At 39.2% G+C, this 27519-nt stretch overlaps 1 protein-coding gene across 3 annotated transcripts in view; it reads right to left on the minus strand.

The window, feature by feature from the left end:
- Nucleotides 1-27519, minus strand: part of LOC128861683 (phosphatidylinositol transfer protein alpha isoform) — a 90070-nt gene that overhangs the window by 37076 nt on the left and 25475 nt on the right. For 2 of the 3 annotated variants that reach the window (XM_054100005.1, XM_054099989.1), the window contains exon 1: nucleotides 1044-1094. In XM_054100005.1, the coding sequence (XP_053955980.1) occupies nucleotides 1044-1094 (51 nt within the window). Of the gene's footprint in view, nucleotides 1-1043; nucleotides 1095-27519 lie in introns of those variants that run through there. The other variant, XM_054099995.1, reaches the window with a different exon arrangement.

The raw sequence follows: 27519 nt of genomic DNA on the forward strand, positions 1-27519 counted from the left end.
AACTGTTTAATTTCGGGCTACGTTGGACGATCCATTCATATTTCCCCCCCAAGGGAGGAGTGGGCGGAGTGCAAGATTTGGAGACAGGGTATGGCAAATATGTTTACGGATGATGGCTCGAAGTTGAACGGAAGAGTTGGTGTGAAAGTATTCTGCGAGAAGCTCAAATTTCGGTTTCCGTACCACACTGTAATGCATTTCAAGCGGAGATAGCCGCAATTAAGGAAACAGTGGATTGGTTGCTTAGTTCTGACATATATAACTATCTACTCTGACAGCGAAACGACACTTAGGGCCTTGGGCTCATCGTTTGTGCATTCGAAATAAGTCGGGGAATACCTGACTTCACTCTCGATTCCATCCGAACACTTCGATGGTAAGTTGATTTAGGTTCCCGGTCACAGCGAACTCGAGGGAAACTGCTGGGCTGATGAGCTGGCTAGAAAGGGACGCAAGAGAAATTCATCAATAGCTTGCAGCGGTTAATACGAACGTAATTAGCCACTTTTGGTCGTCATCCTCTAATTCAAAGCCCCGCTTCTTCCTTTTTCTACTTGTTTGGTTCTTTTTCTTTGTTTCAAAAGTGACGTCATCGAGCTGTGACAGCTGTCAAAATTAAATACTAAAAACGAAACTCCAACTTGAAAGACCCTTTACTACTTTGTTTTTTTAATTTTTTTGTTTGTTGTTTTTTTAATTATTTACCGAGTATAAGAATAATTATGCAGCGCAATGTCAGTGACAGCAAGGCAAATATAACCAGAAGGCAAATAAAGAGAGAAAATGTAAAAATAGCAAAGAAAATTAAAATGCATAAATAAATAAAACAGCGGGCGTTAGGCGCTGGGTGTTTGGTCTGGCAGACCAGCTGCTAGAATTGCTCATCGCTTGCGCCACAGGCTGCACTGAATTGCACATATGCAGATGTGTGGGTGCGCTGTTGGCAAGCGCGAGTGGGAGAGTGTGCGATCCAGTGATGTTATCAACTATGTTTTTCTGCTACTGTTTTTTCCTGTAATTGTTCGTTTTGGTTACATACTAACCTCTTCCACAGTCAATGGCAAGGTAACGCGACTGAAATGAAACAGAAGCATAAAAGAAGACGAAAAAATTAGTAAGGAATTTAAATGTAAATATGTACAAATATGTAAAAATGAACGTATGCCCCCTTATGCAGATGTGTGCATGCGTATGTGCATATGTATGCGCGCAAGAGTTTAAGAAAAACTGCTTTGAAAACAAAAGCTAATTTACATGGATTCGTTACAGGTAATTGCGTACGTAATTGAGACATTTCAGCGCCCGATATTTGTTGTTAATTTGTTTGGATTTTTTTTTTTTTGCACTCTCGTCTTATAAAGCTGTTATTGTGCTCGTTAGCGCTATATAACTTTTGCAGAACCCTTATCACAACTTATAAACGGTGTAAATTATGTGCAACGCCTACATGTATGCTATGAAAAGTTATCATTAGGCTCCTCAAGGCAGCGCGACATCATAAATTTCAAAATAACTATGAAAGTTTACGTTTCATTTATGCGGCAACTCAGATGGTACACAGCGTTTGGGAGAGATGAAACAGTCGGAGAAGGAGGCCAACGAAAGTAAAAAAGTGTCAAGGATCAACCCTTTGGCATATATGTGTGGGTATATACATATGTATGCATACATGTATGTCATCAGTATGAGTCTGATGCGGCTAAGACCTTGAAACTTTCACGCCGCCCACCGCAAGATCTGGCGACTGGCAAGGACACCGAGTAAAGGAAAAGGAGCGGTTAGGTTGTGCTGATAGAAGGCGAGGCAGACAAAACAGGCGAGAACGTGTGAAAGCAGATAAGAACATATTTTATTTTTTGCAACAAAAATTATTTATTGCTTTGGGCGCATAGTATTGTTGCTGTGGTCGTTGGCGTCATTGTGGCTGCTTCAGCTAGAAGGAACAACAACAACAAGAGCAACTGACATATATTGCCAATAGAGTCAACCGTCGTATGGTCGCCATTCATGTTCTTTGAAAATTTTATTGCTACCTTTGCAGTTATTACTTCCCAAGTTGGGTGCTTGGCCGAGCTCCTCCTTAAATTTGTCGTGTGCGCCTTGTTGTTGTCCAACAAGTGTATGGATCTACATTTTATGGTGCCTCCAAGCGGCAGATGGAAGAGCTTTTTCGCAACAGAAATACACTCAGAGGCTTACCATTACCAGCCGCGGGACGATCCCCCTTAAAAACAACTCTTTTTCTAATATTTGATATTTCATACTTGCTGTGGGTTTCGAGCCCGAGGCAACCGTATGACAGCCACACACACAAACCCATTCGGCTACGGTGACTGCACTCATTCCAGCTATTAAAAACTTCTGCCATTAAAGGCGGCTTAAAACCGTAGGATCCTCCATATATAGTAGGACAACACCAAGACGTATACCACAAACTGGAGAAGAACCTTCACCCAAGCACCTCTCAAAGATGGGCAGTACCAAATTGCCCAAGTTCAATTGCAGCAAGAATACCGTCCATGTGAATGAGACACACTTAGATTCACGCCCGAAAAGATTTCGCAAGGAAATGTGTGGTTTTTCTTTCCCAACTCCTCGCTATTATATTTGTATGGTCCAGTATACATCCCTCCATCTCCCAAAGCGGTTCTGTGTCCATGCCATGGGGCATGATGAGGGCATTTGATGTTCATTGAGTTCATTATTCTAGATAAGAAAAGGTCTGTAGATATGCTCAACCTCTCAAGACAGAACATCTCTAAAGTGTGGCTTGTGTCACCGGCCATTAGCTGTTAGGTAGGCACTCTTCTAGTAGATACGAGGAAGAAGAATAAACAGTAACACATTTCCTCTGTAATTGTTCAGTCTTAGTTAGAAGTAGAGCAAGGCTGTTAGGAAAATACTCTTTTGAAACTCTTAGGGAACTATCCGGTGTTGGGATGAAACCTATCCTACGCTTCATAAGAGCGTCTCAATGGTTCCATGTTAAATAAATACTGAGACTCCCGTGTTACACAGTGGTACCACAACGGACCTACATGGTCTAAGTCAGTTGGATACTCTAAGCTGATTGTCACAGAAACCAAAACTAACCTAAATTCTCTTCCCCTAAGGTTTCTATGTGTAGAATAGTTCCGTCTATGATTCAACCATATTTTGTACCACAGGAATTTGGCCGAGTCTTGAAAATTTCGGTAAGAAACTGAATATTCTCTTTGCACTTACGTCTACCTGGCTCTCTTGTGCTGTGTGGAGAAGGCAAATCTCTTTCCCTATTCACACCTAAGAGTGCTCTCTACTTGAGAATTGAATGGCACAATCGCAAAGACGATAGATTACAAGATTTGGCCATTCGATGCGCAATTAAGGAAGTAACTTCAGACGTCATGTGGTCGGGGATACGGTAGCAGAATTCTGCTCGCTGGTCGCGCTTGGTGGTTGCCTTGACTTTTTCGCATATCAGCAATGCAATCTCAGTTTTTTCGTAAACAAACCGATGTCATAACCCCGGTTACGCAAGCAAATCAGCTGATGCCTTCAAAATCGTTTATTGCCGGTTAACGAACTGATCCTCAGAACTGAACCTTATCGCTATCAATGATTTTGCGGTAAGAATGCGTCTCAACCTGTTGAATATTATATGAATGCAGTACAAGATCTTTTCGTGAAGTTTCCCACGTAGTGAGTGGGCAGAGACCGAGTTTTAAGACCAGTGTCGAATTGTAAAATTTTGACCCTCGAGTACAGCCACTTCTTCTATTGCGATGGCTTCTTCAGTATAAAAAGTCCTATTTTGGATAAATATACCACACAGCGCATAATATGCAAGTTCTAAATACAACAGGGTAAGGTGCAATAGACTTCTGGGGTCGAATTCGGTCCTCGCCACGTTTAATTTTTTTACCCCGTATTCCCAAATAAAACACTGGATAACGAGGCCACATGGAGAAGTGGAATTTTATCTGACCCAGTTCTTGAGTAAACATGGCTTCGTAGCATATTTTCACAGTTCAACCACGACGACAATGCCTTTTGCGACTACTGCGTCGAAAACGGTATGGAAGATGTGAACCACGTATTCACGCTTCCGGCCTGCAAAAAATAAACTACATAGAGCCTTTAAAGAACCTCTTTCACCAGAAACATTAGTGCAGCATATGATGCGCTCGCAGAAAAAGTAGAGTGTGGCATGCGACTTAGTGGCCGAGATTATAAAAGAGATGAAAAGACCGAGACACAGCGGCAACAGCTAATCGTCTTCGTTCTTCGCAATGTAATACTTCACGGAGGTCTCGCGCTAGAGGTAATGAAAATAAACAGGCTAAGGCCTAGTAGCGGGCTACCAGAACGAAAGGTTGGAAGTGCCAATTATGTATATATATAAGTAGATAATAATAGTTGCGAAACCAAAAACAGCAATTAGAGAATTTTTCGCATTTTACGATATACTCAAATCTCCAAGCTGATTGATTGCCCAATATGCATTGATTCTATTTTTACCTTTTACTGCTAGAACAGTTTTTGCCGACAAAACTGCGTGATGGAAACAAATTACAGTAATTGAAATATTTCTTATCAACTTTTTATCTCTTTTAATATCACACCTATCGATATTCGTACGCATGTGTTCTCAGACATGTGAGCAAGCCAAAATATCTCTACAGTAAAAAGCAAAACTACTCAGCAGATATTCTTGTTCGTAAACTGGTATTTGGCGGAAGAAGTCACACTAGTTCGATAAAATTCTACTAGAACTGTACCAGTTGCAAAATGCCTAATTAAGGCATTCCTCTAAACGAACTGTACATTGCGATTCATTTAAGCGTAATCGCGGACACCAATAGAAGGTGGTCTCTGACTACTAAGTTACTGTACGACCAACTCACTTAGACTTGACAAGTCCATTGTCACACCACTGTGCGACACGGGAACCTCATTATTTTTTATTGAGTCGGTAGCCGTGCCAAATATCTTGGCGATTATTTCTTTGAATACCTGGAAAATTTGCAAAATGTGTGACTGGAGGGATTAGTTATCTTCTTAATAGGATTTAAGTGGTTTAAGCAACTTAGGGTATGGACATCAATTGCAGGTGTCACAATGGGCCTAAGGGCCACTGAGTGTCTTGTCTTAGTCCACTCCTGGATAACCTAAAGGTAAACAACTGTCAAACTTTGAGCAGACTGCGTAATTTAATTTGCGTTTTACAATCATTCACAGCAGACGATATCATGAATTGCAACGAAAAAAAAAAAAATAAATAAATTTCGTTTACTCATTAGGCGTTACTTTTACGTTCATTCATCAAGTTTTAGTTACTTTTACAACTAGTCCGAAAGTAGTGATTTTCGGCACAAATAGGACTAATCTAGTATTTTATAGTCTTATGCTAGGCTTTTATAAACTAATTCATTATCTGGTATTAGACTGACTAGCTCCTGAAATGGTATGTTGCAGATGCTGGCAATTGGCATCTGCGATGTTAAAAATACTGGCTGCTGGCGTTAAAAAAGATAGGATAGATCGCAACTACTTCAGCTAAACCACTAACTGGTACTTAGCTAGGCCGTTCGGAACTACCAGTTTGACTGCAGGGATGTATTGCAGCAGAAAGGAAAACAGTAATAAAAAAATTAAATTAATTACAAAAACCAAATCAAGTACGAAGTTTGCACCACTTCACAACAATCAGGTGTTGGTAAAGCGGAAAGTAATTGAAGTTGGCTTGAATGAGGTGACTGGTAATGGAGCGCAGAAGAGTGGCTGGTAAAAGTTGTAATATATTATCAAACATTCGATGTTACTTAGCACTAGGAAATTGTGATAAAAAAGAGACAAAACAAAAACATAAGAAAAAGTTTTCAATAATTTTCAATTTATCTCTCGTGTGGTGTTTTCCTCCTCAAGGGGAGACAGGTATTTTATGCATCTCACAGTTCACAGCAGTCTCATGTCGAAGAAAATTGAAAATGTTAAGCGGTATTTGATGTATTTTGCTTCCGTAAAAAATAGTAACACATTCATAATCTTTTTTGATCAATTTTACTATGAATCTGAGAGGATCCTAATGTTCAGGTTAGTGGTACGAAAAGAAGATGTCCAATAGGAGTAAAAACTTCTATTGTCGACTTTTGCGTCTTCGGTAATCCCGATTAAAGTTTGCTGAGAAATATTTTCATGAACATGTTTGCCCTCAAAAGTCCTATTTAAAAAGAACTTGTTTGCATTTTTCTTGAAAAAATGCTTAAATGAACCCGAAAAAATGGAAGCTATGGAAAGGAAATATTTTATACAAAAATTAGACTCGTGAAATTCTGCTATCAAACATTGACACTTATATTTTATCGGAAATTTCTTTATAACACTTTTTCAGGTAATATACAAATTATTATCTTCTTTCGCTTTTCAGTTTCAATGGAAAAATCTAAATGTGTTGCACAGTGTTATTAGTGTAAAGTAGCCCTTATTAATCCAATAATTTAACGCATTTTGCTTTAATATCTAATCAAGTACAAGGCGGTGCAAAATCAATCAGCATTAATTTTTTTTTTTTAATAACTTTCTTCCACTTTTTTATATTTTTTAGTAATGCACTTGTTTATATACAATCCATTTTTGTTTTTGAATAAATATTTTATTAAATAAAAAAAATACTTTTTTTAATAGAAATCTTTATTTTGACCTGCACGCACTTCATTGCTTGTCTGTTTTTATACTGCAGCTGTCTAGTTCACAAGAGTCAAATATGATTGACGTACAACACCATTTGCAAAAATTATAAATCTTCAGTTAAGGTGGCAAATTTTGCGAAATCTTGTTCTTATTTATAAAATTTTGTGTATTGGGAATGTATGTAAGTGGTGACCTCAAAACGTACTGAAGTATTTATCAACCACGGTTGGTAATCCTTGCATGAGATGACGGTCGGACGATACCGGCGATACCCTTATAGCATTTACGTGTGATATTCTCTAGCAAAACAAAAAAAATTAATAAATAAAACAAAAACAAAGAAATATAAAATAAACAAAAAAAAATGTAGTAATAAAAAAAATTTTTTATTAAAAAAGAAAATTGAAAAAAAAAAAATTAAATAAAAAACATCAAATACAAAAATTTATTTTAGCATAAATTAGCTAAGGTAGCAACTTTGCATCTAAAATGCTGAATGAGTACCGTTAATAGTTTTTTTAGTCAGAAAATTGCTGTTAGAAAACTTATTGGCACATTTATTGGTTTTAATTTTCGGAAGATAACAAATTTTATTTCAGCTTTTACCCAAAGTTTTTTGTTTGCCGTCCGCTTTTTGTTTTTTCCATCCTATATGGTTTCCTACACATTATTCATCAGACTGCGTTGAACTTTTGGCTTTTTTCACTTTTGTGAGTATGGCCGCAACCCATTTTCGTACGACTTATTCAATTCAACGTTGAAGCGTAATACGTGATACAAATTTCAAATTCAACTGCTCCACACACAACAAAAATAAAACGATGACCTCACCAATTTCGCCACTGATTTCAACAATACCGAGATCAATATTGCATTTACGTGGCTCAACCGTTTCTGGATTGTCCTTTAACAACCCCCGAAAATGTTCTTGTCGTGGAGGCCAACTGGCAACATACAATTATTGAATTTGGCGCATAAAAACCCGTATCCTCCATACAACTGACGAAGTCAAAGCTAAACCGATACGAAGTGATGCCGAGTCTCACAGCATGTATACCTCCCGGCCAATGTCCTGTAAGAGCACCCATGAAATTCGAGAGCTCCTCCGACCCACTCGTGGCCAGAACGATTTCGCGACCTTTCACGCTTATGTACTTGCTCAGCGCTCGTTGAGATGATGCGAAACCCTCCTCTCCAGTAGCAGACCGCAGGTAGTCATTGGGATCCCAATCTTCTCATTTCGCGGAGAAATTACCTTACACGTCCTCTGCCTGTCCAGCTCCTTCGCCTCGCAGATTCTTGCAATGTTGCTATGGTCAGGTACCCAGATGAGCCTTATATCGATGAATTCAAATGCGATCGAAAGAGAAGCCAAGCATTCCCAACCAGTTTCGAGTGCACCATCATCGAGCACAAGGCCCTGACTGCCGCTTGGCTGTCGAAGTAGATATTAACCTCTACTCTACTACTTTAGTGCCGTATTTTGAATAGAAATAGTGAAACCTGAAAGAATCTAAATTTTTCAAAATTCTTAGGTTAAGGTTAGCATATCCGTTAAGCATCTCTGTCCCTGTCAAGGGATCTCTCTATGTACGTCATAATAGGTTGCCAATTTTTCCCGCTTTCTACCATTTTTCAATGATGTTGTCTGCTCTTAAGATCTGTGGATATTAATGCTCAGCATAGTTCGCATAATTCGCTTTCGACCCACTCTAATAATCATTTAATTTTGTTAAATTGCCGTGCAAAAACAAACTTTTGAAGTTTTTTTTTGCCAATTATGAACATAACGCCAACGACACGCGCGCGCATTCTTAAATTTTTTCCCCCTGCTTTTTGTGGAGTCATAAACGAACATTTTTCTTTATCTTGGTTCGCTTTCTTTGTTTCTTATATTTTCTTTGTTATTATCTTTCTATTTCTTGCTTGTCAATTGCGGTCCTGGAGCGATAACCACATCTGTAAGTGAGCCCCTTTTTTTCTTTTTTGGAGTGTGAGTCGCTACAAATTTTCAAACATGGTTTTTTATCTTTTATTTTCACTTTTGCTCAAATTCAATTTGTAACCTAATTTCGACCCCGTTAACAGTGCCAACGATACACTTCTTATACATACTTATTTATACACATTTTTATAAATGTGTGTGTGTGTCAGAGTGTGCACTTAAGTTGAAACACTTATGCGTCTTTCCATTTCTGCCGCAACCAACTAACGGCACGTTCGTTGTGAAGTGGTGCCGCCGTTTGGCTTGTAGGAAGATGAAAGTTTAGAGAGTTGAGGTTTCCCTCGTTAAGTTTCTAAATTTAATTTTTGATTTATTAATTATACTGGGTAGTTCAATAAGTTTTGCGATTCGATAAGAAAGACACAATTTTGAAATTTTGAAAATAGTTTGAAATGCACTTTATTATTCAGTATAGTCTCCCTGGAGTGAGAATCTGGAAGGGCTGCAAAATGCCCTTCCACAGCTGTTACTTCATTATTTGATGAAAAACGTTTTCCACGCATGATTTTTTTTTAGGTCTGGAATCAGATGGAAGTCGCTAGGGACCAAATCCGGTGGATGCTCCACCAATTAGAAAATTTAATTCATGGATTTTAGCCACTGTGAAAATGCTCTTGTGCACGGTGTCTTGATGAAAAATAATTATTTTTTCTTTTGCAAACTGAGTCTTTTTCCCCGAAATTTTCTCTTCAGTTGGTATAAAAGTTTTCAATAATATTAAGAATTTATTGTTTTAACAGTTTGCAAGTAATCCACAAACTAAATTCCTTTCGCATCCCAAAAAACTGATGCTAACTAAAAACTTCTTAACGGATTTCTGGACATGAACTTGTTTCGGAGTAGAAGAACTAGGTTCACACAACTCTTAACCTCTTGTTTTGATTTAGGATCATGGTGATAGTCCCAAAGCTCATCCATTGTGTTGAGTCGAGGCACAAAATCAACCTTATCCTTTTGAGAATGCTCAAATGTTGCGGAGAAAGTCGCACTCGAATGTGTTTTTGTTCTACGATTTCTGGTGTTGCTGTTTTCGGACCTCCTTGACGTGGAGCGTCTGCCAGGCTTGTACGACCACGTTTAATTACAGCAACCAATCATTCCACTATACTTACGAGTATTGATGGCAAAAAATCTTTATACAGTTTGAACATTCATTCATAAATTTCAATCAATCACTGGACGATACCTGATTTTATCCATTGTAGAAAACAAGTCTATGACCCCTCTATACTAAGTGGCTTGTAAACAAAGAATGGATTGACAGTTTGAAATGAAACTTCACCTTCGTCCCTCTTATTGAACTACAAAACTTATTGAACAACCTAGTAAGTAAGTAACTACAAAACTTATTGAACAACCTATAAGTGTAATTGGCGGCGGCCGCCGTAGCCGAATGGGTTGGTGCGTGACTACCATTCGGAATTCACAGAGAGAACGTTGGTTCGAATGTCGGTGTAACACCAAAATTAAGAAAAACATTTTTCTAATAGCGGTCGCCCCTCGGCAGGCAATGGCAAATCTCCGAGTGTATTTCTGCCATGAAAAACCTCCTCAGAAAAATATCTGCCGTTCGGAGTCGGCTTGAAACTGTAGGTCCCTCCATTTGTGGAACAACATCAAGACGCACACCACAAATAGGAGGAGGAGCTTGGCCAAACACCCAAAAAAAGGTGACCGCGCCAAGTATAAGTATTGGTATAAGTGTGAATGGGGAAATCGCTCTTATTTTCTATGCTTAGCACTCTAAACTGACATACATTTCAAACCATCACCACAAACGCAAGGCAGCATCAAACAATGTCCAAAAAATATTCATTCATTTTTATATCGACTCTCTACAACAGATCATTCATACAGCAGTCCAAAGATGTCACATCCATCATTCTGTCAATAGCTCGCTAGCATCCTTTATCAGCTAATAATGCACTGCGTATACTCTGTCAACTCGTCCATCAGTGCCGGCGGCTAACTTGCTCGGTCAATACGGACTCTCCAAACTCCATTTCTTCTTGCATGTCCAACTTCGTCCTTTGCTTCTATCCATCCTGCTGTCCTCAATGCATCTTACGTATAAACGAACACGATACTTACGTATCATCACATGTATGTATGTTTATTTGCTTAAATAAGCTCAACTGATGCTCATCAGCCTTCGCCTTCTGGGTCAATAAGTTGCCGCCCGCGTCCCCTGCTTGGTCAGCTTCTTGATATTTGCGTTTACTCTACTTTCAGTTCATTCCAATCAGGACACTTCATCATCTCGATCCGTGTGTTGTGTGTGTGTGTGTGAAAACTAAAATTAATTAAGTATTTATGCACCCAAGTATTTGCTTAATTTTATTGAGCATGCCTTAATTGCCTTATTGACTTGGTGAACCAGCTGAAGTGATTAAATACCTGTGTAAGCTCTCCAATACATACACAATTACATGTATGTATATATCCATACTTAGTTATACTTGGTGATGGCTTGAAATAAGCGCTTGGATGCTGCTGGTTGTTGATACCAATTAGAAACACCGAGTGAAGCAATTGATACCTTTACCTCGTTTCCCAGCACCAGTAGGTCAAAATCTTTTAAAGTTGAAGAGTTTACTACCATTCACACGACATAGACTAGGCTAGTCGAGCCGTTGGCCTCTGTCGAGTGAAAGAAAATTCCTTTCCACTGAGCTGTCTCTAGCATTCCTCTGGCACATCTGATTTTATTCCTTTAGCACAACTGACGGTATTCGGATAACAAGATTTTTTCTATGCAGCCGAGGTGTCTCTAGCTTTCCTAGGCACTACTGTCCGTATTCGGATGGAAAGATCTAGTCAGCGCTTAATGGGGATTTTTCAACAAATTTTGTTGATAAATCCTAGAGAATTCAGCAATCCGAAAAACTTATATATATATATTTTTTTAAATTTACCGGGAAATATTCTATGTTTGATCTTCAATTGACCTTCAATTTGGCCCCGCAAGGACAAACTGACACCGAATTCGGATTCAGCAACTCCAAGACATTTTTATCAATTTTTTCTTAATTTTCCGGTGAATATTCTGGGTTTGACCTTTAACTGACCTTCAATTTGACCCCGAAAAGACAATTTGACCCTGCAAAGAACAACAACGAATTCGGACTCTGCATCTCAAAAACGTTTATATCAATTTTTTGAAAATTTTCCGGTGAATATTCCAGGTTTGTTGTTGAAAAGAATTCCTTTTTAAGTAGTTAGGGGACGATTTCACCTCTTAAGGGAAGCTGGAAATTTGCGTATTTGCCGCTACAATAAAAAAACGCTAAACCGAATTTGAATATATCATTTTTTTTTATTTTTAAAGTTTTTCTGAATTTTTCATCAAGATACCCCTATTCAAGGGCGCGTTTTGATATAATAGAAACATTAATTCGGGCCTAGACAATCTCTTCCAAAATCATTTACGAGCATTTTAACGTGAAAATTATTAAAATTAATTAAAGGTGAAAATTTAAAAAATTGCCCAAAAATTCCCACTGTGCAGCGTAACGGTTGGAATAGAATTCGCAACACTGTGACTGAGTCGAAGTAAAGCTCACACGCCGACATTTTTTATCAACTACCGAATTTGTTGACGAATAGAAAAAAAGACTCACATCCTTATAAAAAAGGTGGTTTCTTTCAAACAAAGTGCAACCGCCGAATTCAGTGTTGTTTTTATCATCCAAACTGCGAGGTCATGTTTCCCTCTTTGGCTTCAAAAATTATAATTCTCAAGTCGAGAGTTAGACCCAAAACACGTCTGCTTATTTCGTGTTGCCGCTTTTTGCATTTTTTTCACCACCAGACCCATTCGATTCACCTTCTTCTCTGATTTAAAGAAGATAAAATAACGTAAGTGTTCCTGAAGCGGCTGACCGCTTATCAGGTCTTCTAAAAACTGTGACCTGAGTGAATTAGACCAGCAGCTTATACACAACTCGATGGATCGATTTATTTTACATAATATTAATCGACATACCTCAGGGTATTCAACAAATAAAATTAAGGCACAGATTTAATCCCAAACATTTTTCATATTTTTGTGTAGAATAGTTCACTCGGGTGCTCTTAGCCGTCTTCTCTTCACGGAAACGGTACAGAGGGTGTTTACGTCGATTATCTTCTAGTCCTTCGTCCCGAGATACTCAACACGCCTCTAAAGGGAGCGTTGTGAAAGGTTACTTTGGCAACCCATTTCCCATTTTCTCATCCCCCTGTTTCTCGCTCATTCGCTAATCAACACCTGCAGCAGCAAATTTAGTTGCTTTTTATTAAGCCGTTGACGAAAACGAATGGACGCCGCAAAAAACAAGTGTGAGATAGATTGTATATGAATTTTGATATTGCATTGTAAAACTTATTGATCTGAATAAAGTTTTGAGCTTTTGATTAATAAAATCGTTACTCGACGTCTTTACTTATTGGTTAAAAAATCGAGCCTAGTAACAAGATTCTAACTGCGCGTCACCCTGTCGTCGGCAACAAGGGGTTTGGTTGCTATCCCGAAGATACTTGAAGGAGAGCAGAAGTTGTGAGCTGCTTAAATCGTGTGAAAAGAAAAAATAATCGTTTCTGGTCATACCCAAGTGAATGATAGCATTGACTTCTGTTCACGGAACCATCCTCCACCTAAGCTAAACTATCTGCAACATCGATTGGAAATATTTTGTCTTAGTAAGGTCGAAGTGCGGCAGCCGTAGCCGAATGGGAGTGCGTAGAGGAACAACAGCAAGGCGCTCGCCACAAATAGAAGAAAGAGCGCGGCGAAACACCTAAAATCATTTATTTTATTTTTAATGTCGAGACTAAAACTGCTATCGTTTTCGAGTCGGAGCTGACACATCATGAACTTAGATTGTATTTGAGTAAGCCTTCCCTTTTTCTAAAAGATTCTTGAAACTTACTGATTCCACCATCCATTCGGGCAAATCATCAGATCTGATGAAATTTACTCTTCTTCGGACTTCACATTCCATGCGATGGCGACAACAAGGCAGGCGAATTACGCAAACAAGAAAAACTCAGGCACACAGCCACGGTGTCAACATATCAACCGCATGGCAACTAGCAACTAGCAAGCAACAACAAGTCAGACAGCGAGAGTAACAGCAACAGCAAATAAACAGCAAGCAATTGAAATATTGTCATATGCAAGCTCTTTGCCAATAATATTCTTTATAATTGTTGTTGTTAATTTAATGGCTTATGCGAGTGCTGCTGACGTTTACTTTAATGTAAACAAAACAAAGAAAGAATATAAAAAAAGATATAAAAAATTAAGATAAATTAAAAGACGAGCATAATAAAATTGAAAATGGGCCAGAGAGAAGACAAGTGGAATTGGGTTGAGATGAAATGAAGAGACAGAAGAATGAGGCAGAGACAATGGCATGCAAACACAGATTATAAATGCAATTTTGCAAATGACAATATTAAATGCAAATAATTCTTAGAGAAGACAATGCCTGATTTATTAGAAACAATGGAGCATCATCAAATTGGCTATGGCATTGATTTCGATTTGGAAATACACTGATGGACAAAAGTCACCGTCATTTAGTATCTAGAAGATTATAACATCTCCCGCGCCCAGAACATAATGGAATGATAAAAAGTAGTATATATTAGCGAAAACTATTATTTATTTAAATTCTGTTTCAGTTTAAACATAAAGCTAATTCAACAAGTATTTATAAAAAAAAATGGCATATAATGGTTGCTGTGTGCATTTCTGGTGGACAAAAGTCACCGTCATTTAATAAAGTACTTAATCAATTTAAGTGCTAATATTATTTTAGTATGATGTGTGTTTGCCGTTATTTTTGATGACAGCTTGCAATCGTTTCTGCATCGAATGAGCCAGTTTTTTCGTAACATCTGGGCTTATTTTCTGCCATTCCTGTAGCAGCGTTTGCTTCAGCATAGATTTTGAAGTAATGTGATGCTCCCGAATGCGCCGATCTAAATGGTCCCATAAATGTTCTATTGGATTCAGGTCGGATGACTGTGGCGGAGTTTTCAAGGTATGGGGAGTGTTGTACAAGACCCACAAGCGAACTATTTCTGCGGTGTGCTTGGGGTCATTGTCATGTTGAAAATAATAGTCTGACTCAAAGCCAAGCTTTTGAGCACTTTTTTGGAGATTTTCTTTAAGGATATTCAAATAAAGTCCATTGTCCATTATTTCATCGATAAATACGAGCTCTCCGACACCAGCCGCCGACATGCATCCCCATACCATGACTCCAGCACCACCGTGTTTCACAGTTGTTTGTATATGCTTCTCTGCTAATGCATCACCCTGCTTTCTCCACGTTAAAACACGTCCGTCTGATTTATATATGCAAAATTTACTTTCATCAGAGAAGATAACTTTTTCCCAGAAATCGATTCCCTTACTTAAATGATCTTTTGCGAAGGAAAGACGCTTCGTTTGGTTGACCTTGCTGATCTGTGGTTTTTTTCTGCATACTCCAGCGGAATTCAGCGCCCTGCGCGCAGTACGTGGGTGAACAACTGTACCAGTGCTTTCCTTTATCGATGCAGCAATTTCTGTTGACGGAGTTTTAGGCTCTTTTTTAACTATTTTTATTATTTCACGCTTTTCACGTTCAAACAGTGCCGGCGGTCGTCCACTCCTTGCCAAATATTTGCACTCTGGTTCATCTTTAAATCTTTTTATTATTCCAGTAATAGTGGTGCGTGGACGATTTACTAATGAGCATATCTCTCGAATGGTCTTGCTTTGATTGTACGCATTTAAAATAATTTTTCTCTCTTCAATTGTGGTTTCTTTCCTTTTTTGATTCATTTTTAATAATCACGCGGCGTCAGTAACATTTTTTAATTAAGTACCGTTATAAAATGTATACAGATCAGTCTTAAAGCTACCATACTAAACGAGCTCACTGAAAAAAGGAGCCAGATTGGCTTAAATTTTGGTTAAAATTATTTTAAAAGGTAAGCCGAGCTAACGCTCGCTAGAAGTCTTCTAAATATCGCCTATAAGGTTCTAGCGAGCGTATTGTGTGAAAGGCCGAAGCCCACCGTCAACCAACTGATTGGACCTTATCAGTGTGGCTTCAGACCTGGAAAGTCTACCATCGACCAAATATTCTCAATACGCCAAATCTTGGAAAAGACCAATGAAAGGAGAATCGACACACACCATCTTTTCGTCGACTTCAAAGCTGCATTCGACAGTACGGAAAGGAGTTACCTGTATGCCGCGATGTCTGAATTTGGTATCCCCGCAAAACTAATACGGCTATGTAAGATGACGTTGCTCAACACCAGCAGCGCCGTCAGAATTGGGAAGGACCTCTCCGAGCCGTTTGATACCAAACGAGGTTTCAGACAGGGTGACTCACTGTCGTGTGACTTCTTTAACCTGATGTTGGAGAGCATCGTACGAGCCGCAGAACTTAATCGCTCAGGCACAATTTTTTATAAGAGCTTACAATTGCTGGCGTATGCCGATGATATTGACATCATCGGCCTTAACAACCGCGCTGTTAGTTCTGCCTTCTCCAAACTGAATAAAGAGGCAAAGCGAATGGGTCTGGTGGTGAACGAGGACAAAACGAAGTACCTTCTGTCTTCAAACAAACAGTCGGCGCACTCGCGTATCGGCACCCACGTCACTGTAGACAGTTATAATTTCGAGGTTGTAAAAGACTTCGTCTATTTAGGAACCAGCATTAACACCGATAATAATGTCTGCCTTGAAATCCAACGCAGAATCTCTCTTGCCAACAAGTGCTACTTTGGACTAATTAGGCAACTGAACAGTAAAGTCCTCTCTCGACGAACAAAACTAACACTCTACAAGACTCTCATCATGCCCGTCCTAACGTATGGCGCAGAAGCTTGGACGATGACAACATCCGATGAAGCGACGCTTGGAGTGTTCGAGAGAAAGATTCTGCGTAAGATTTTTGGACCTTTGCACGTTGGCAACAGCGAATATCGCAGACGATGGAACGATGAGCTGTATGAGCTTTACGACGACATAGACATAGCGCAGCGAATAAAGATCCAGCGGCTACGTTGGCTGGGTCATGTCGTCCGAATGGATACAAACGCTCCGGCTTTGAAAGTATTCGATGCGGTACCAGCTGGTGGTAGTAGAGGAAGAGGGCGGCCTCCTCTGCGTTGGAAAGATCAGGTGGAGAAGGACTTGGCTTCATTTGGTGTGTCCAACTGGCGCCGGTTAGCACGAGAAAGAAACGACTGGCGCGCTTTGTTAAACTCGGCCAAAATCGCGTAAGCGGTTATAGCGCCAATTAAGAAGAAGAAGAAGCCGAGCTAACGTGACGGTGAATTTTGTCCTCCAAAAAAGTGACAAAAATATTTTATTTTTCATTTTTCCAACAATGGGCTAGTAAGAGAAAGATATTTAAATTGAAATAGAAATTAAATAAATCATAGTTTTTGTTAAATATGCTACTTTTTATGTTTCCATTATATTCTGGGCACGGGAGATGTTATAATCTTCTAGATACTAAATGACGGTGACTTTTGTCCATCTGTGTATATATTTTTCTTATAAAGAAATTGCTAGCGTCTATAAGGTAAATAAATAACCCATAGCTGAGAGCCCCAATAGACAGTGCTATTTAAGAATTTTATATAACTAACTGAATTTTCTAGATTAAATTAATAAATGAAATGAAATAAAAAGAATACTTAAGTTTATATGGATACTATTTCTACGTACCTGGAACTCTAGGCTGATGAGCTGACTATGTAGGGCAGCCTAGAATCAGTTTCTCCATGCAAAGAGAGGTCGGGAAGCATTCTCTTGTTTAACTCTCGGTAGGGTACTGACATGCAAGATAGCGAAGTACTTGTGATCATGGCTGAATTAGAGGCGGAGATGTGGATTTTTATCATACATCAGGAAGAATGGTACCAATTTTCTCATGATCCCATCATCTACTCATTACGGGTCCTGACCTCGCGAGCTGACGTCGCGAGCGTAAGATTTAAATATCTCTCTTTTCATTTTTTAAAAACTACGCTATATAACATATATATATATATATATATATATAATTGGCGCGTACACCATTTTTGGGTGTTTGGCCGAGCTCCTCCTCCTTTTTGTGGTGTGCGTCTTGATGTTGTTCCCAATGAATGGCATTTAAGGCCTATCTATGTACTGTTTGTTTGAGAGGGTCTGTTTGGTCCTAGATCTGGTCAGTGTAGTTAAAGGGATGTTGTAGGGACGACATCACGAAGCAGTATTCTGGCAAGTTTGGAGCTTCCTCCCCTACAAATCATTAGTGTCAAGCGACCAAATGGGCATTGCCTAATTCAGAACCGGCTGGCAAATTGTTTTAAAAGCTGTTATCAATATTTCTTTGTCCTTGCCTCAAGTGCTTCCGACTAGAGATTGTGGCCAAAACATAGACCAAACTATCGAAAATAACACCCAATAGTTTTACGTACTTTAGAGTCGGTATTCATGTATCATCTACTTTAGCCTTTCTCCTGGACGAAGGAGGTCAAACTACGGATAACGGTTAAAGTAGGGCTAAATCTGTACACCACACATCCAGATTGGCAATAAAATGCATTTTCCAGGTAAGAGGTCTGCCCAAGCGCATTCCAAGGTACACAACATTAACATTGGGAATGGTTACTTCATTCAAGTTGGCTAAGTTTTTTTTTAACTAGCTGGTTTACTGGTCATCTTTATTTTGACCTTTACGCACTCAATTGCTTGTCTATCTGTGTACTGTAGCTGTCTGGTTCACAAGTGTCAAAAATAATTGGCGTACGACGTCATTTGTAGAAATTATAAATCTTCCGAGAGGGTGATTAATTTTGCGCCACATTGCATTAAAGCTCAAATTTTGGTAATTTCATAAATATTTTGTATTTCATCTTATTTGGTCAACAAATTTATCTTATCTCAAAAATAAGGAAATGTTTGCTTATTCTGCATAAACATAATTCTTCAGGTGCATAAATAAGATAAGCTCAAAGCCGAATATATTTATCAGGTAATTCTAACAGCGCAAGATCATGAAAAAAGAAGCGAACTTCCTTTATATTTCTTTATTTTTATTTCAAACAAAAAGTTAGACTACTCCAACTTTTGAAATCCTGAACAACTTTGCTGATAATCTCATCCACCTTGAAAAGTTCAAACTTCCATCTTTTATTACAAACATCCGCTCTATTTGTTTTTTTTTTTTCTTTTAATTGTTTCCCCATTAGAAAAGCAAGCCAAAGACCTGTCCTTGGCTGATTGAATTTATTCTTAACTTTTTTATTATATGAAGTAACTATTTTTATATGGCAAAAAATTATTGATATGCCTCATTGGGTAACGCGATTCTCATAACCGTTCATAATTCATAAGAAAAATATATGTTTTTACGTTATTCTTCATTGAAAGTATTTGTTGAAAAAAACTTGACTTTCATAATTGTTGTTGTTATCGTACTTTGGAATATTTAAATGCTTTCCGTGCATGCTGCGAAAACTTAAACTTAAATACAGACATAAAGTACATGTTTGCATATGTACAATATGTATGTACATATGTACGGGTATAAAGACGCACGCACGCACATACAGACATAAACCAGTAATTATAAACAAACCGGCTAAATTAAATAATACTGAATAGATGGCAATAACAACACGAATGGCAAGGCAATAGCGTGCGAGCATGCAATTAAGCACATTTAGGTGCCAACTAACAACAACAATACGTCAAATTAGGAAAGGAGATCTCGGCATAACAAAAGGTATTAAATATGACGAAAGATATTAAATATATTAAAAGGTATTAGATGGGTAATGCTACTTGACAGTATCAGCAAAAAAATGATGTTTAAAAATAAATGAAAAAAAGTATGTGTTTTCATCAAAACTGAAAGACGAAAGTACCTGAAAACTAGAACAGGTGTTGTTTCCCCTCACATTCATCATTTTACTTGTCGAAAAGTGTCTTTCAATCCTGATATTTAAAATAGACACTTGCGAGTACCAGTGCCCAAGTACGCAAGTACGCAAATTTAGCTCGCTAAAAAAATTGAACATAAAGTCAAATGGGCATAGACTTAGTTCCTATTTTCTTCCTCTTCGATTTTAAACAAAGCCTTAGAAGAAGATTTAATTAATATCGCTAAAGATAAGATAAACCTTAACTTTAATGATTTTTATATAACTTTTAATTTTTGATTTAGGAAACTGATCGGAAACATTTTACTTCAAAATCACCAATGAAGAATCAAAAGCTTCAATCTAAAGCAAAGTTATGCAGGTACTTATAGATTATTCCAGATTGCCGAATACTTACGCTGTAACAGTCGTGTAACAAAGTCAAACAACGCATATCAAAAGCTCTTATTGACCTTAACCTGGAGGATGGTTCCATGTGTAGAAGTCCCCGCAAGTGGGGAAAGTTACTGATCGCCATTCACTTGGGAGTGGCCAGGACGATTCTTCTACATATGGTTCAAGCAGCTCACAACGGCCGGGATTAGCCCACGTATCCTCTGGGTAGCTTCCGAACACCAGTTCGGGAGTGAGCTAACGTGAGAAGGCGAAGCATTCCAGGATAGCTGGTTGTGCGCTGGGTTTGGGATCCGCCACTTAAAAATCCCCCCCAATGAAAAGAACTGCAAAGCCTCGGATGAGAACTGCCTTTACTGATGACGACCCCTGCAAACGAAATAAGGAATATGATTTGAGGGCATGCACCTGGAATGTCCGGTCCCTTAATGGGGAAGGTGCCTCTGCCCGGCTGGTTGATGTCCTCGTGAGAGTAAAGGCTGACATCACTGCCATCCAAGAGATGCGATGGACGGGGCAAGGTCAGAAAACCATAGAGCCTTGCGACGTCTACTACAGCTGCCATGTAAAGGAGCGCAAATTCGGTGTCGGATTTGTTGTGGGAGAGAGACTTCGTCGCCAAGTACTGTCGTTCACTCCGGTGGACGAGCGTCTCGCAACAATCCGCATCAAAGCGCGATTTTTTTAACATCTCGCTAATTTGCGCCCACGCCCCGACGGAAGAGAAGGACGATGCGACCAAAGATTCCTTCTATGAGCGCTTGGAACGCTCCTATGAGCGCTGCCCCCGCCACGACATAAAAATCGTGCTTGGCGACTTCAACGCCAGGGTGGGCAAGGAGGGAATTTTTGGTCCCACAGTCGGAAAATTCAGCCTGCACAACGAAACATCCGGTAACTGACAGAGGCTGATCGACTTCGCCGGGGCCCGAAACATGGTAGTCTGCAGCACCAGATTCCAGCATAAAAAGATACACTAAGCACCTGGCTGTCGCATGATCGAAAAACGCGAAACCAGGTCGATCATGTTGTAATAGGTGGAAGACACTCTTCTAGTGTATTAGATGTGCATACGATCCGAGGACCCAACATCGACTCGGATCATTACCTTGTTGCAGCCAAACTGCGCACACGCCTCTATGCAGCAAAAAACGTACATCTACCTACGCAAAAAATGATCGACATCGAAAAGCTGCAGTCACAACAGACAGTCAGAAGATTCGCCACTCGACTCTCACTCCCGCTCTCAGAGTGTACTACTCAACAAACCGGCATGCACGAGCAATGGAGCAACATTTCTCGCTCCCTACGTTCCGCCGCCGAAGATGAAATCGGATTCCGGCGAGCCCGAAAAAATAGTTGGTACGACGAGGAATGCCACGCTGCCGCAGAAAGAAAAGATGCTGCCTATAGAGGCACGCTGCGATCGGGCGCAACGCGCGCCATGTGGGATCGCTACAGAGAGCTGAAAAAGGAAGAGATACGTATTATCCGACAGAAGAAACGAGAGGCCGAAATACGTGAGTGCGAGGAGCTTGAGATGCTGGCCAATAGGAACAATGCCCGAAAATTCTATCAGAAAGTTCGGCGGCTTACAGAAGGTTTTAAGACCGGGGCGTTTTCCTGTAAGAACAAAGACGGCGATCTGGTGACTGACGTACAGAGCAATCTTAAATTATGGAGGGAACACTTTTCGAACCTGTTAAACAGTGACAGCTGCGCATGTCATAGAGAATGTGAAGATCCCGATACCCCAATCGTTGACGACGGAATTGTCGTTCCGTTACCCGACCATGACGAGGTGAGAATAGCAATATCACGGCTAAAGAACAACAAAGCCGCGGGCGCCGATGGACTGCCGGCTGAGCTATTCAAACATGGCGGCGAGGAGCTGGTAAGGTGCATGCATCAGCTCTTATGCAAAATATGGTCGGATGAAAGCATGCCTGCCGAATGGAATTTAAGTGTGCTCTGCCCAATCCATAAGAAGGGTTATCCTGAAATCTGTGCCAATTATCGCGGGATTAGTCTTCTAAATATCGCCTATAAGGTTCTAGCGAGCGTATTGTGTGAAAGGCCGAAGCCCACCGTCAACCAACTGATTGGACCTTATCAGTGTGGCTTCAGACCTGGAAAGTCTAACATCGACCAAATATTCTCAATACGCCAAATCTTGGAAAATACCCATGAAAGGAGAATCGACACACACCATATTTTCGTCGACTTCAAAGCCGCATTCGACAGTACGAAAAGGAGTTACCTGTATGCCGCGATGTCTGAATTTGGTATCCCGGCAAAACTAATACGGCTATGTAAGATGACGTTGCTCAACACCAGAAGCGCCGTCAGAATTGGGAAGGACCTCTCCGAGCCGTTTGATACCAAACGAGGTTTCAGACAGGGTGACTCGCTGTCGTGTGACTTCTTTAACCTGATGTTGGAGAGCATCGTACGAGCCGCAGAACTTAATCGCTCAGGCACAATATTTTATAAGAGCTTACAATTGTTGGCGTATGCCGATGATATCGATATCATCGGCCTTAACAACCGCGCTGTTAGTTCTGCCTTCTCCAAACTGGATAAAGAGGCAAAGCGAATGGGTTTGGTGGTGAACGAGGACAAAACGAAGTACCTTCTGTCTTCAAACAAACAGTCGGCGCACTCGCGTATCGGCACCCACGACACTGTTGACAGTTATAATTTCGAGGTTTTCAAAGACTTCGTTTTTTAGGAACCAGCATTAACACCGATAACAATGTCAGCCTTGAAATCTAACGTAGAATCTCTCTAGCCAACAAGTGCTACTTTGGACTAAGTAGGCAACTAAGGAGTAAAGTCCTCTCTCTAGGAACAAAAGAAACCCTCTACAAGGCTCTCATCATGCCCCTCCTAACGTATGGCGCAGAAGCTTGGACGATGACAACATCCGATGGAGCGACGCTTGGAGAGTTCAAGAGAAAGATTCTGCGTAAGATTTTTGGACCTTTGCACGTTGGCAACGGCGAATATCGCAGACGATGGAACGATGAGCTGTATGAGCTTTACGACGACATAGACATAGCGCAGCGAATAAAGAGCCAGCGGCTTCGTTGGCTGGGTCATGTCGTCTGAATGGATACAAACGCTCCGGAAGGCCTCCACTGCGTTGGAAAGATCAGGTGGAGAAAGACTTGGCTTCACTTGGTGTGTCCAATTGGCGCCGGTTAGCACGAGAAAGAAACGACTGGCGCGCTTTGTTAAGCTCGGCCAAAATCGCGTAAGCGGTTATCGCGCCAATTAAGAAGAAGAAGAACCCCTTGACTGTATTGAAAAAAGTTGTAAAAGTCCACCTGTATTTAACTCCACATCCTGCTAAAAGCCACTGAAATGGCTTTTTATTACAATTTGAATATTCGACTTCCGTTTTTTTATGTTGAAAAGATGTCAGCACCATATTTTTGTATGCTCCCAAATACTGCTTATCCGTCTAAAACCTGCTTAAATGGGTTTTATTATAACTTTGTTCATTGGCATCTGATTTTCGAAAAGGATATGTCAATATTCCAGTTTTAAGGAGCTCTGTATTTTATTCTAATGCCATTTTGAGCTCCGAGAAGTCGTTTTCACATAGTTTGGTTAGTTACCCAGAGTTGTACCCTCTAAGATATCCCTTTTGTTTCATCAAACTCATTTTGCTTATTTGCTTTAAGATTCATTAAAAGCTTGCATCGTACAAAGAAAAAAGGTCCAATAAACATTTCTTAGACCTATAAAAAATTGATATGAAAATAAATTCTTATGAGACAAACAAATTTTGCTTTTTATCACTTTCAATAGACATTGAAAGTATTAAATTAATAAATTGAAAATATTTATGATAGTTGTTTAGCATCCTGTTTGCAATTAATCCTACACAGAAGGAATTCCCATTATTTAAAAAGAGCAAAGGTATAATTTTTTAAGGCAGCAAGTACCGAAAACCCGGGCTTTTAACAATAACAGGCAGACATGTCCTGGGATACTCAGGCATGATTCTTAGCAACACCAATCAGGTGTTGTTAGCAATAAATTAAAGAGTGAATTGAAACGTAAGTGCTGAATTCACAGGTTTTCCGATTTTTGTCATTCTCGGCTGGCTTCGATGTTTTTTTTCACTAGTGCAATTATATATAATTCATATATGAAATTTTATGTTTTACTAGCAACCCGCCCAGCTTCGCACGGGTATAAAATATATACCCTATGTCACTCACTGAAAAAATGATTAAAATCGATCCAGTAGTTTTGGCTTATTCATTATTGCCCGTGGCCCGCACGCGTTAAATTTGGAGTAAAACAATTCTCCTTTCTTTATAGCATGAAGATTTCCTGCTATCTTTGGGATATCTAAATTCATACCCTACATTTTTGCATATTAACTTTTTGCATTTTTACATATGTATTTTTTCTTTTTACAACAATTACTATATTACAGAATGTCTTTATATACAACGTTCATAGCCTTCTTGTCATTGGACAATACAAACATGTTTTCTCTAGAGGTTACTCTTGAAAGAGCGACATACAGTTGGCCATGTGAAAAACAGTCAACACTCAAATCTAAGCCTGCAACGTTGAAGGTTTGACCCTGAGATTTATTAATGGTCATTGCAAAAGATGTCTTTACCGGAAATTGTAAGCGTTTAAATTGGAATGGTAGATCCGATGGTATCAGAGGGATTCGGGGAATCAATACATCTTCTCCGGTACCACATCCTGTGAGTATTGTGCACTCTATTATGAAAGTTTTCAGTGATTTTACCATCAAACGCGTGCCATTGCAAAGTTTAGGTGGACTTAGGTTTCTTAATAAAATAACAGGACAACCTATTTTCAGCTCCATTTTGTGAGGAGGGAGTCCAGACGGTTTCAAAGAATTTAGAAATTCTATAGGAAATTGAACAGCTTCTTCCAAATCGAGAACAGTATCGACCGAGTAGTATATTTTCGTCGGCGCATCAATCTTTGAAATAATCAAGTTATTTACTTTATCTACTTGTTCGTTAGTTGGTGACAGAATAGCTCTTTCTTTAAACCAAGATATTGTCTTATACCTTATGTTATCAATGTCTGGATAGACATTGTTGACTAACTCTTGGATGTTGTCTATCAAAACACAAAGGTTTTCTAGGTTAATCCTTCCCTCACTTTGTGTTAATTCTCCATTGCCAACTTTTAGCAGCATCTCTGGAAATAGCCTGTTCTCACGTGAAGATGACGAAATCCTCATATTAGTTTTAAGCTCTAATTTATTGACATACGACTAAAGGTGGGATCTTTTTAGCGAAGCATTTATTTCGTCAGCACGTGTTCCTCGAGTCACAACTGGTAGGATTTGACGGAAATCTCCAGAGAACAGAATTGTACATCCACCCATAGGTGCATTTTTGTTGCGCAAATCGCGCATTGTCCTATCCAGTGCTTCCACAGACGTCTTGTTTGACATGGTAGCTTCGTCCCAGACTATTAATGAGCAGTCACGCATCAATTTTCCTGTATTGCTCTGTCTAGAAACACTACAGACGCTGCTATCATCATCGGTGGCGATTTTCAGCGGGTGCTTCATTGTAGAGTGTGTGGTTCGGCCTCTTTCCAAAAGACTCTTTCCAAAAGAGTAGCGGCAATGCCGGATGACGCAACAGCTAACGCAATTTTTCCGGTAGATCTCAATTACTAATTACTGTTGTAATATCTTGAAAAATATTGTTTTTAATTATATGCTGTAAAGAGCCATATACATAGATCTATATGAAAACAACAATGTATTTAAGGTATTTAATTGGATAAGGATTAATGTTGTACCCATTTGTTGAAATCGCTTCGAAAATAAGCTATTAGTTGTCGTAAAAAGTAAATGACAAAAAATGTTATTGTATGGAATTGATAGCAAACTAAACGCGCTCCGAATCAATAAAAACTATTCAAAAACTGTATTTTAATTATGTGCGATTTACTAATATAGAACCTGAAAATAGCGTTTTATTTCGCTGTAAAATTGTATGTATGTACATATAATTACATGGAATTCAGTACATACATAGATACATATGTACATATGTCCGAAATGAAATAATGCGAGCGATTCGTAAATACATACATACATACGTCACCATACGATGTAATTCAACATTAATGAGGTGTGGTGAGATTATCGCTTAACGCCTGTTGCTTCATTCGGTTGACAGCGAACACACACACAAACAGCTTTTTTGGAAAAAGAGCTGCTTTTGTTTAAACAATTTTGGTTAAATAACAAATAAATCAATTATTTTTTTTTTGATGCAGAACGAAAGTAAATATTTCAAAGTTAAACTTCAAGAAAGTTTCATTTTAATTGGTTCATTCGGGTATGATTTATGGCCGTGAAAACAAAAAAATTATGTTTTTTTGCCACATTTTGACCGATTGCCACGCCCCCTTTATATATTTCTTCACATTATATAGATATAAACCTTCCTCTTCAATCAATCTATCTTTAAAAAAACCGCATCAAAATCCGTTGCGTAGTTTTAAAGATTTAAGCGTATAAGGGGACATAGGGACAGAAAAAGCGACTTTGTTTTATAATATGTAGTGATGGTTCAATTATTGTATTTTAAACATTTTTTTAGTTATGAATTATAATTTTAATTTTTTTATTTACTGGTGACTTGCTAGAAGTACCGGGGCATTTCTTTTTTTTTTTAAGCTGCATTGCTTTGCGGAATCGCATTTCCGGCGGGGCGGATGTTCCTAAATCCAATGAATTTTTTCAGTTTTTAATACAATACCTATGAGTGCACTGTAAAAACCCTTGAAAGATTTTAAAGCGTTTGCCCCTGTATACAATCCATTTTCATCGCAACAAACTAAATTGCAAATAAGTGGACCGCACAAAAAACTAACGGACTTGAACTTCTATGTATGTGTTTTTTGTTAAGTTAGTAGGTAGTGCATGTTGTTTTTTTTTCTTATTTAGCTAGTGACATGAATTTTTTTGGCTATTTTGATCTGCTAGTGACGCAGAAACTTGGACGATGACAGGATCCGATGAGGTGTCTCTCTGTGGGTTAGAGAGAAAGATTCTGCGGAAGACTTTGGACCTTCGCACAAAAAAAATGGCTTGCGCGCTTTGTTAAACTCCGCCAAAATCGCTTAAGCGGTTATCGCGTCAATCAAGAAGAAGAAGTGGCGTTTTTTAAGTTGGCATCTTTTCATATTTTACTATGATGAAAGGAATTCAGAGGTGTGACCAAGATATGACCATTAACCGCTTCTTCGCGAATTTGAACGAATCAGCTGTTAGGCTGACGTTACCGGGGTCATGACAGTAGTTTGTTTACGAAGAAAATTAGATTGTGTCGGTAATATAAGAAAAAACCTGAATGTTGCTTCATTGCCGTTTGAACAACGACCGATTGGACGAGTGTGTGAATACGTGGCGGTGACTTGGCAGTCGAAGTTGCTCGCACAATTTTGTTTTTCACCATAGCAGATGGGCCAAATCTGATAATCTATCATCCTTG

The sequence above is a fragment of the Anastrepha ludens genome, chromosome 2, assembly GCF_028408465.1.
Source record: "Anastrepha ludens isolate Willacy chromosome 2, idAnaLude1.1, whole genome shotgun sequence".
Classification (NCBI taxonomy): Eukaryota; Metazoa; Arthropoda; class Insecta; order Diptera; family Tephritidae; genus Anastrepha; species Anastrepha ludens.